This window comes from Cynoglossus semilaevis, chromosome 13 (assembly GCF_000523025.1).
Source record: "Cynoglossus semilaevis isolate Cse_v1.0 chromosome 13, Cse_v1.0, whole genome shotgun sequence".
Taxonomy (NCBI): domain Eukaryota; kingdom Metazoa; phylum Chordata; class Actinopteri; order Pleuronectiformes; family Cynoglossidae; genus Cynoglossus; species Cynoglossus semilaevis.
Window position 1 is genome coordinate 10,282,792 of NC_024319.1, and position 11,010 is coordinate 10,293,801.

Consider the following 11,010-nt stretch of genomic DNA (forward strand, 5'->3'; position numbering starts at 1 on the left):
AGGATTTGGAGTTTACCAGGAAGAGAGAAAGACAGAGATATTGCAGTATATCCTTGCCACACTCCCTAACTCCTCCCAGTCCTCACCCTCTGTGGGTTTACACAGCACTTAACAAGGCTGGAAAAAATGCTGCTCTGGTGAGTTTGATGATGAGAGTTGAGTTGCTTTAGTAAGAAAAAGAGGATTGATTTGGCACAGACAAAAAGATTAGTGATGACAGAAGCACAATAACAACAGTGAATGGAGTGTGTGTTTTCACTGCCATTAAGGAAAGGAAAGTGAACTCCTTGTCATTGTGACACAGCACACCACTGCACACAACCAAATGTCACCTCTGTTAACCCATAACCAAAGTGAACAGTGAGCAGCTTTAAGTGCCCAGAGAGCAGTGTGTGGGGACGGTGCCCTGCTCAGAGCACCTCAGTGGTAACCTGGCAGCTGGTGGACTCGAACCTGAAGCCCAAGTCCGCTTCCTTAACCACTAGGCCACCACTGCTCCCACCACTGGTATTAGCAAATATCATCTCTAAATACAAGCATAGTTATCGTGCTGCTGTGTCCGCTGCAAAAGCTATTGGATTATTTTTACATTTCCCCAACTTGGCATTGGCAATGTTGAAGTTCTGGCACGTTTGTTTACACAGAGGCTACGGCTGCAGCTTTCGGCCTCCGTTACTTCATCTAAAGTGGGCACAGAGGGAGACATTTTTCTCACACCAATCCTTAAATGGACTGTTTACAAAGTCAGGCAACTGTGGAAAGGCATAAAATGAAAGAAGGAGACAGGAAGAAAGAAGCCCAAGACCAAACATTTTTCTTCCTGTTTTGGGAAACCCTGTTATCTTTTTGTTTTTCTTATATTAGAGTGGCTATTTATAATCTCTCTGCACACCTATTACAGCCTGTTGACAAGACAAGCCAGAGATAAATGAAGGACGGTTGAGATCTATCACAAAAGTGTTTTAGAATAATTAGAATTTAGAATAATGATTGAGAGATATTTGTACTTTTACACTATGATATTGTACAAAATAGTCTCATAATTATTGATAAAGCAATGCACGATTTTAAACCAAAAATATGTACTTGAGTTTCCTGGCCCTGGTCCAGTGCGCTATTGCAATATTAGTTCATTCATCTTTTCCTGCCAAATCATTTTTACAGTCACAACGTGGGGTCTGAAACCAGGTCCAGCAAAGTTTGAACTACTAAGACTTAAATGATAAAATAAACAGAAAGAACAGCTGGGGTATAACCAGACTTCATTTATACACAAACATCGTAAAAAGTGTCGATCCAGTGACCTGATACTCTTTAATGGTTCAAACCAACTGCACACTGGTGTGTTTATTGTTTCTACTGCAGTCCAGTGTTTCAATGTGCTCATGGGTCGTTAATTCAAGTAGGTGAACAATGTCAGCAGTTTGGAGGTATTCTAATGACGGAGAAAGAGAGAGAGAGATTTGTTCAGCTGTGATACAAACAACTCAATTAAACACCTGAAGACGTAGCTTAACTCACAGTGGACAAATGACGCCTAGACACCACCACCAAGTCACTTAGTTGAGTTTTTGTTAACTAGATTGTGTGTGTTAATTTTTTACTTAAACATGGAAAGGATGCCACAAAGTCTAACTGAATAACAGGAGACAGTGTTTATTATATTTATTTGTAATTTGAATGCACCAAAGGTGTTAATGTCAAGTTACATTAAGCTAGATTTGAAAGCTTATCACTTAATATAGTCATTTCTAATATTGTTTTAAATTATTCTAGCCTTGGTTTTATTAAAATGTTGTTTTTGACAACAATGCCAGTTTAAAGTTACACTTTTGCAAATAAAGAAAGAAGTTAACTTTGGCTAAAAATAGTCTTCAGTTTATAAAACATATCCACATCTGTATTTAGTATTTATCTGCTTGGTGTCTTCACTGAGGCTTGGACTGAACTCGCACCGATACACTGCACATCACCCACAGAGATGTGCCACCTACATTACACTGCCCTCCACTTCATTGCACATTTACTGAAACCCAAACTAAAAAAAGAATCGGTATCGGCAAGTATACAAATAGGGGTATTCGTAATTCGTAATAAAAAAATGTATCGGGACAACCATAAACACTTCACATAAACATAGTATTCTTCTCCTAGTAGACCCTCTGATTTTATGTGTATTATCCAGGACTACACCGAAGACTGTCCGCCTGCGTGATACTATTCTAGCTAAATACAACATTGGAGCTGTTGCTGGCAGCATGTAGTGAAGCGTCAATGTGGGTATCAGCCTGTGGCTACTGCCAGTGTCCAGCCTGGAAGCTTAAAAATACATTATAGATGTTAGCATACCACCTTTAGCATTTTCCTCCTGTTGTGATATCGCCTCGTTAGCACAGGACCCACTGGAAGCACGCTGCTCGGTGCCAGTCAACTCGGCCATTTTTCCAGCCGTCACTGGCTCCTCTGGTGAATCAAATGTCGGTTTGTCGGGTCCAGCACCGGACTCAGCACCGGACTCAGCACCAGACTCAGCACCAGCCCCAGAATGTCTGGCAACACACCCGCCATCGCTGCCGACACAGTCTCTGGGCTCACGAGTGGAGCTCTCAGTGTTATTATTCCATGTTGTTTCGTCTTTCTGCTTCATCCCACACGTCGGCTCCACCGCCTGCATCTTGCCCCCACATGTCTCCACATCCTCCCCGGGATTTGTGTGTCGTTTGGGAGCCTCCGACGTTTCCACGGCGGCCATGTTTCCGCCATGCACCCCGTTGTCCGGAGCACAGAGATCCGAGGACCCAGACGCGCGGGAGGCTCGTTTCCGACTAACGCTTTCAAAATAAAACATTTTTCTCCACTCATCAGCCTGGGTTTACTACCGAAACCAATCCTTTAACTGTTTAATTTCCCTTTTGTCACTGCTGCGATTTTGTAGCTTGAACACCTTTGAGAGTCTCAACAACTTCATCAACGCAACAACAATCAACTTTACCAACTTTTCAAAGCACTCATTAACAACAGAACAACTTGACTGACCACAGTGTTGGTCTGGAATACATTGTGTCATCAAAAAATAAATATCCTTAAATAACATCTAAAATTAATATATATAAATGAAATAAAATATCAATATAAAATATAATATCCTGGTCAAAATAACTGGCTGAAACTTTGGTTATATAGCATCTAATATGATCTTGATTTCTTCGGATTTAAAGCAATATATTATTTTATCATTCAGATTTGATCATAGACAATAGATAGTTAGTACATAGATACATACAAAATAATATATGTACATACAGTATGTATCATATTATTCCATTTGGACTTGGTCCTAAATGACAATATGTTTCGATGTCTTAGTCTGAGGCCCACATCAGGGGGCTACAGCCCATACTAAGAAACATTGTACTAAAAGACAATCCACAACTGGTCTGCAGTCCATGTCTGAGTTTATTAAAGTTAAGTTACGTTTCATTGGAACAGCTGATATCTACAAAACGTACCTTGTGCAAAACTATGTCGATGATGGCTGTAGGTCTTTTTTAGCATCTACCTCCGAACACAACCTTCATACTACATGCATGATTATCATTATAATAGCCCCTACATACATGAGTATGCTTATGAGGTCCACTAAAATGTAAGGGATTAACATCTGAACGCTCTCACAGGGCGCATTCCAATTACTTTTTTTGTTTTTGCCTGGAGCAAAATCTTTAGTTTTTCAAAATGCATCATCTCAAATTGCATCCAACTGAGTACAGGCTAACTTTTATTCTTTGAACAAATGCTGTACCATGAAGCTGCTGAAAAAACACAAGCATACATTACCAGGTAATTACAATACTTGTATCACTATAATATATGGTAACAACTGCAGATTACAAGTACTTCATGACAAAGCAGTTCAGGAGAGCTCAGATAGCATTGACCAGTTAAAAGCACCAGGAGCAGCTCTGCTGTAAACATGTACAGTGACGTGCATTTTAAACATCAGCATCTACAGTGAGTTATTGTTTGGATACTGTGAGTAACGGTGAAGCTTCCGCTGCACAGAAAGTCTTTTTTAGCACAACATGTTTATATATGAGAAAACAAGGCAATACCATAGAATTTATTTTACTTGTTAGTCATTTCCAATGACTTGATTTAAGTGCAAGATGGATTATCAGTTGGGGATCATGAAATGAAATCATATTTTTAATACAGAAATACTGTATGTAGAAAAAAGAGCATTTTGCGTAGTCACATATGGAAAGATTAAATATGCAGGATCTGTTGTTATTGATTATTCTCTTCTCAGCGCTTTCTCCGGCGCCTGTGATCCACACCTTTTCCTCTTCGTGGCTTCTGCACACTTACGTTAGCGTCTGTGGGTGGATCAGCGGTAAAAGTGCCTCGTAGGTCAGGGGACGAAGGTAAGGACTCCACTGTCAAAGCTGACTGATTATTAATGAGCTCTGCTTCATGCTGCTCCTGTGTTTGATGCTGAAGCTGTGACAAAGTTTCAATCTGCTGCTGCTGCTGCTGCATCTGTGGTTCAGAATGTTGCAGCTGCTGCACAGCTGGCTGCGCCTGTAAATGCTGCTGAGGAGTTTGTGACTGGTGTACTTGCTGTACTCGATGCTGCTGCTGCTGCTGTGGATGTTGCTGGTTCTCGAGCACTCCTAATAGCCGCTGTAATAGGAAGTTGTTCTGTTGTAGACTGACTGTCAACGCCTCTTGTGAAGCAACAAGTGTCCTCATGTCCTGTCGGAACCCTTCTCCAAACTCCTGCAGACTCTTTTCAACTCTGTCTCCCAGCTGGATGGCTGCTTCCCCTAACCCTCGCAGCTCATCTTCAAGCCAGGAGCATCGGGGAGGGGCTTCAAGAGGACCGGGCTGAGCTCCCAGTGATGGTTGAGGGCTGCTGGGCTGAGGGCTACCGTTTAGGAAAGGAGCACTGTAGAGTGGCGAAGGAGGAAGCCAGCGTTCTGATGGTGGGGGTGGTCCAATACCCAGACCCAGTCCTAATCCCAATTTATCCTCCATACTGTTCTCTACTGATTCACACTCTGGTTCTCCTAGGTCTCTCTCACGGTCAGGATTGTCCTCTTCTTTTTCTAGACCGTCTCGCTCTGATCCGTCAATACCAACACCTGAGAAAAAACAACTACATTACTATAATCAATGTAACTTACGACTCAGGACACAGTCATAGAGACAGGTTTCAGGTTTTGTTCATTTTACTAATAATTTAAGCCTTACTAAGTCTACTTTTTTTAAATTACCTGTATCAGGGTCAGGAAAACATGGAAAACTGGGTTTCGGTCGATTATTTTGCCTTGTCTGCTGAAACCTGGAGTTTGATTGTGAAGAACGTCCAAGCAACGACGTGCCTCTGCTGGGTGGCAGGTAACAGCTCCGATGGCGGGCATCTGCCAACCTTCCACCGTTACGCCTCTTTAAGTCATCCCAGCGTTTCTTCACCTCACGGAGGGTCCGTGGGACTCTGGACACCGCGTTGACTCTGTCCAGGATTCCTGCCCAGATGCGCTCCCTCTCCCGGCGCCTGAGCCTCCCTGCTGGACCAAAGAGCTCTCCTTCACACCGAGTGACTTCTGACACCAACACCTCCAACTCTGCTCCACTGAAGCGACTCTTTCTTTTTCCTGCACCACCGGCAGCAAGAGCAGCTGACATCGCTCTGTCTGTGAAGAAAAAGGTTGAACACTGAAGTGGAGAGTATTTAAACAAGGGAAACGGGTAAAGACACATTGATCAACTTTTCATGTTTATGGTCTTACTCTGTTCAATGGTCAAGAGGTCATCTGAGGACATGCCAGGTGCCATGATGTTGGGATGGACCACTACCACGTTGAAGGGCAGGCCCCCAGGTAATCCACTGTTCTGGTCGCAGCTGCCCTCAGAGTCCTCATCCTCCCTGGGGAAGCCGTTTTCTGAGGCTCCCCCTCCGAAGGGTCCCTCTGGAGACTCCACTTTGATGTGCATGGGAGGTGATTGCTCGTACAGCAGCCCCCCCTCCTCGTAATACTCAGTCATGGGTCAGACCTGGTTTACAGCAGAACTGACTGGGGGGCCAATTCTGATCGTGACAGCTGCTTCTCCATCAACAGAAGTTCAGTGTATGACTGAAGCTACGGCTCCAGACATTTTAATATTACAGTGCACTGCATTATGCTATTAAAAAAAATTAAGGTTCACATTAGGTTACAATAAATGTTAAAGAAGCTTCTAATATGATCCAAGTCATTCCTGCAGGTCTCCAACAGACACATCAGGTGTTTATGTTTGTTACATAAAGTCCTTGGACTTTTCTGACTCCCTTCACATGGAATCATTTAATAACATTCCCACGAGTAATTACATCTTTTGGTGTGAGAGTTAAAAACACCTGGAGCAGGGTGAGCGCTACATTTCACCGTGCAGTGGTTTTTCCAGTGAGGAGCATCACTGAAGCAGAGGGTCGACTCCACAAATGAAACACAATAACAAAACACAACCGAGCTCCGAGATGAGCAGCACGGTCACACGGCACCTCCGTGTTTCTGTCTTCTGTCACTCCGTCTCCATGTCGCATCGATGCGCAATATTTTCTGCACCACATCCGCAATGATTGCGCATTCCGCATACATTAGAGTGATATTACAATGCTATAGCTAACAGCTGAGCAAAGGATTCAACGGCGAGCTGTGTCGGAAATGTCCAGCGACAACGACGGGAGGAAAAGAACAACAAAATGTAAATCGGTTGTTGTCGTCTTACCTCTTGATAAAGACAAACGTGAAGGAAAACACAATCCAAACACAGCTGGAGCAGCTGTTTGGACTAAACAGCCGATACACAAACCGAGGTGCGTCGCGCTTTGATTACGTCAGCGCCAGTTGCGTTCAGGACCAAAGAAAGTTCAGATATGAAGACTCAAATCAATGTATTTCATCTTCGCTGATCAGAAGTGAAGCTGTTGGCGCTGCCAGATTAGAAAATTAAAACGTTGAAGTCTTCCTTCTTTGTGTGCCCATAATTTAATCAAAGCAAATCCATTAAAAATCATTTCCACAAAAAAATGTCAAATAAAACACATTTCTCTGGCCTTTGACAAAAAAAGCGGGACTGTCTCTTTATCAAGAAGCAGCACATACCTTAACTTAACATTTTAAATTGTTAAAGGTAGAAGCTAATTTTACAGGTCAGCCTTCTATATACGGCATATACCAACTATATACGGTCTATATTTTAGTGTCACCTGTAGGACTCTTAGCGCACTACATTTGTTAACCTCAACATTAGCACTACAATGCCTCTAGGCGACCCCTAGAGGTCGCGCTCCCTTCCTGAAGACAGGGATGTCCCAATTTACATGAAAATGTAGAATTCCCATTTCGTGCATGTTGGTGCACATACATACCTCCTCGAATGGTCTTTGAGGCAATGCCAAACTTGGGACGTTGCATGTCAAAGGTTAAAAACACTGTCCAGACTGTTATCAACGAAAGGCTGAAAAACTCTTATAGACTGGACTACATCAGTTTCCATATAACAAATATTTAATGTGGTTTATAACTGTATCCTTTGTCCTTTAGTTTGACAGAAAATCTTTAAGGTTTTAACCAAATTTAAGACTCTAATGTCTAAGAATTTTATATTTTTGAAATAAACAGCTCAGAGTTATTCAGAGACTCTTTTACTGTTTTATGTTTTTCCCAGGAGAGGCAATATTTAATGTCTATTTACATAGTAGGAAAATAACACTGCTTTAGCTAACTAATAAAAAAATAAAAAAATAATACCATAAATATACACAAGAGTTGATCTGTTTGAAAAACTTGGAACATTCAGAATTAAAAGCAGTTCAGTTTCCATTTTCCATAGGAGAAAACACTGATAAGAATCATGCATATGCTCTACATATGTTTACCTTTGTTTCACAGATGTGTTTTTACACACAACGTTGACTGAAAATGAGGAGAGATGGAAAGCCGTGACCTTGGCCTATACGATAGAACAGATTCGGAGGGGTTTAAAAAGGACAGCAGTGGAGCTGAGCTGACACCGAGGCTCAGGCTGAGAGACACCATGAAGGCTTTCATTCTTCTGGCTCTGTTCGCAGTGGCATGTGAGTATGAAGAATTCTCCAGTCTTTACTTTGGTCTTTGTGATTGTCGCCACCTTTAAGACTTTAAATTGTGATTTATCTTTTGTCAGATGCTGCTCCCCTCAATGATGAGGACGACAAGATTGTTGGAGGTTATGAGTGCAGGAAGAACTCTGTTCCCTACCAGGTTTCTCTGAACGCTGGCTACCACTTCTGTGGAGGCTCCCTGATCTCCAGCACATGGGTGGTGTCTGCTGCTCACTGCTACAAGTCGTAAGTTGGCACATTGGTTATTTCACTCAGAACTACAGTAACGTCTTTACAGACATTTGTTTAAGATCTGTTGAAATAACCACCTCTGTACAAATGCTTCGTTTCCTCCAGCCGTATCCAGGTTCGTCTTGGTGAGCACAACATTGAAGTGAACGAGGGCACCGAGCAGTTCATCAACTCTGCTAAGATCATCCGTCATCCCAACTACAACAGCCGTAACCTGGACAATGACATCATGCTGATCAAGCTGAGCAACCCCGCCACCCTGAACAGCTACGTCCGCACCGTGTCCCTGCCCTCTGGCTGCGCTAACTCTGGAACCACGTGTCTGATCTCTGGATGGGGCAACATGAGCAGCTCTGGAAGTCAGTGAAGTACAACCATTAAACTCTGAGTACATGATACCGTGTGAATATTTGTAACGGGTACTTTCTTCCACAGGCAACTACCCTGACCGTCTGAGGTGTCTGGATGCCCCCATCCTCAGCGACACCAGCTGCAGGAACTCCTACCCTGGACAGATCACCTCCAACATGTTCTGTGCTGGATTCCTGGAGGGAGGCAAGGACTCCTGCCAGGTAACAGATGAACTCCTCTTCACTTGTTTCTTCAAGATGAAATCTCTAAACCTAAAGACACCTCTGCTGACATCTTGTATTCTGTCTGTGTCCTGTCTCAGGGTGACTCTGGTGGCCCCGTGGTCTGCAGCGGTCAGCTGCAGGGTGTGGTGTCCTGGGGCTACGGCTGTGCCCAGAGGAACAAGCCTGGAGTCTACGCCAAGGTCTGCAGATACACCACCTGGATTCGCAGCACCATGTCCTCCAACTAAATGACTAGTGGTGGGATTCCTGTGTGCTGCAAGAGAAGACAAAAAAACATCATGTCATGTGCACACTTCGACACTGTGTAAAATGAAAAATAAAGATGGTTTACAAAACATTCACTTCAAAATGTTTTATCTTCATTTTACTCTTTGGTCTTTATAATTACAGTACCTGGTAGTCAGATCTTCATACTTGCCATTAGGTCAAGTGTTCATGTTCAGGTAACTACCAGCCACTGTGGAATAGAATGGAAGTGTATAAACATCAACTCTAATGATACAAACATGTAGAATTATAAAACATTCCTTCAAAGATGAGATATTAAAAACCCTTAGCTCTCAGTGAAGTTAACACTTCTCTGAAGTCAATGAATATGTGAATAAAAACATGTTTTTTCCCCTGCAATAGGCATTTAATGACAAATATAATGCCATTTATAAAGTAATACATAATATCAGATGAAATATAATGACCTTAAAAATACAATTAAAATGTGTTGAGAATATTAACCAATTATTTAATAAAATGTATTATTTGAACAATGTATAGCTATTTGAAAATATTTAGAATAAGGTCACAAGATTAGATCATTATTATATTATATCTAATAACATATAATGGTGCTGTAGATATTATTTGCAAGTATGAAAAATATAAAACAATATTTTTAAAAGTATTCATTACAATCAACAGTTATCAGTAGAACATCAATAGCTGTACAATCCTTTTAAGAAAGAAAATTTCACAAATACGGTATTATATTACCAAATAAAACATATTAGTAGTGTAGATATAATTTCAAACTATTAACAAATATTTATAAAATATTTAAAATGTATTTATTAATCTACTACTTTTGTTAAAAAATGAATAGAAATTAATTTAAAAATAATTATAAAGAGAAAATCACAACATTTGGTAGTGTGCAAGAGGTTACCAATTCTGATTAAAAAAAAAATCAGGCCACACATTCAATGTACACATTAATGTGAGATTCATGTAAAAATTTAACTTTTTGAAAAAAAAGCTTCAAAACACATGAATTCACTGACTCTTACTATTTACATTTAATAAACCTTCTGAATGTTTTTGAAACTAGTCCTGATTAAAGGTATATCTGTTTTTACTTTGTTGTTTTTAACCTTTGTCCACATAACATGTTATTTAGATGTTAGGAGTTTGGGTTTTAAATTGAGACAATCTCCTTTTATAGGGTTCAACATAAACAAGGTTAAATACCTCTATTTCACTATATATTTAGTTTTCAAAGCTGGGAGGCTTTTAGCTTTTAAAAAAAAGATTATTTAAGAAAAACACTATTAAATATCTCTCCTGTCCGACCTACAGATTTCAGTGATTTCCCATGTTGTAATAGTTTAAGTTTCCCTGAAACATTTGCTCCACAGACAGGACGACAGCAAAGGCAAAATCAATGATTCAAGACATAGAATGCTGCATTTCTTAATTACAACGTAAAGCATTTCTACAGCTAGATTGAATAAGATACATTTTCCTAACATTTTCCGCGTATACGTGACTCTGCCTGTGTCCTGGGTTTGATTGCAGATGTGTTTGATCGCAGATGTGTTTTCACATGTGAAACATGAGATAAGAGGAGAAAGTGAGCAGGTGTCCCTGGGCCTATACGATAGTAGAAGGTCTGCAGAGGCATAAAAGGACAGCAGTGGAGCTGAGCTGACACCGAGGCTCAGGCTGAGAGACACCATGAAGGCTTTCATTCTTCTGGCTCTGTTCGCAGTGGCATGTGAGTATGAAGAATTCTCCAGTCTTTACTTTGGTCTTTGTGATTGT

At 41.1% G+C, this 11,010-nt stretch overlaps 3 protein-coding genes across 3 annotated transcripts in view; 1 reads left to right on the forward strand and 2 right to left on the reverse strand.

Moving 5' to 3' along the window:
* LOC107989418 (zinc finger protein 62 homolog) overlaps window positions 1-3,207 on the reverse strand; it is an 8,485-nt gene extending 5,278 nt beyond the window's left edge. The window contains exon 1 of the mRNA XM_017037888.2: window positions 2,353-3,207. Coding sequence (XP_016893377.2) covers window positions 2,353-2,848 — 496 coding nt within the window. The 5' untranslated portion in view covers window positions 2,849-3,207. The remainder of the gene's footprint in view (window positions 1-2,352) is intronic.
* Window positions 3,208-3,438: 231 nt separating this feature from the next.
* On the reverse strand, window positions 3,439-6,903 carry LOC103388557 (uncharacterized). Its single transcript, XM_017037889.2, has 3 exons — window positions 5,793-6,903; window positions 5,277-5,696; window positions 3,439-5,144 (listed from the first exon to the last, which is right to left on the reverse strand). Exons 1-3 carry the CDS (start codon window positions 6,046-6,048, stop codon window positions 4,306-4,308), a joined length of 1,515 nt encoding a protein of 504 aa, XP_016893378.1. The 5' UTR covers window positions 6,049-6,903; the 3' UTR covers window positions 3,439-4,305.
* Window positions 6,904-7,999: 1,096 nt separating this feature from the next.
* Window positions 8,000-9,317, forward strand: prss1 (serine protease 1). Its single transcript, XM_008323576.3, has 5 exons — window positions 8,000-8,122; window positions 8,212-8,374; window positions 8,486-8,739; window positions 8,816-8,952; window positions 9,054-9,317. The coding sequence occupies exons 1-5, from the start codon at window positions 8,083-8,085 to the stop codon at window positions 9,201-9,203; spliced, it is 744 nt and encodes a 247-aa protein (XP_008321798.1). The 5' UTR covers window positions 8,000-8,082; the 3' UTR covers window positions 9,204-9,317.
* Window positions 9,318-11,010: the final 1,693 nt, after the last annotated feature.

Excerpts from the sequence above, each read along its gene's own strand:
- LOC103388557 (XM_017037889.2), bottom strand. The coding sequence starts at position 6,048 with ATGACTGAGTATTACGAGGAGGGGGGGCTGCTGTACGAGCAATCACCT. Across the intron at positions 5,697-5,792 it reads CCTCTTGACCATTGAACAGA|ACAGAGCGATGTCAGCTGCT; the intron begins GTAAGACCATAA and ends TTTTCTTCACAG. Across the intron at positions 5,145-5,276 it reads TTTTCCTGACCCTGATACAG|GTGTTGGTATTGACGGATCA; the intron begins GTAATTTAAAAA and ends GTTTTTTCTCAG.
- prss1 (XM_008323576.3), top strand. The coding sequence starts at position 8,083 with ATGAAGGCTTTCATTCTTCTGGCTCTGTTCGCAGTGGCAT. Across the intron at positions 8,375-8,485 it reads GCTGCTCACTGCTACAAGTC|CCGTATCCAGGTTCGTCTTG; the intron begins GTAAGTTGGCAC and ends CGTTTCCTCCAG. Across the intron at positions 8,953-9,053 it reads GAGGCAAGGACTCCTGCCAG|GGTGACTCTGGTGGCCCCGT; the intron begins GTAACAGATGAA and ends GTCCTGTCTCAG.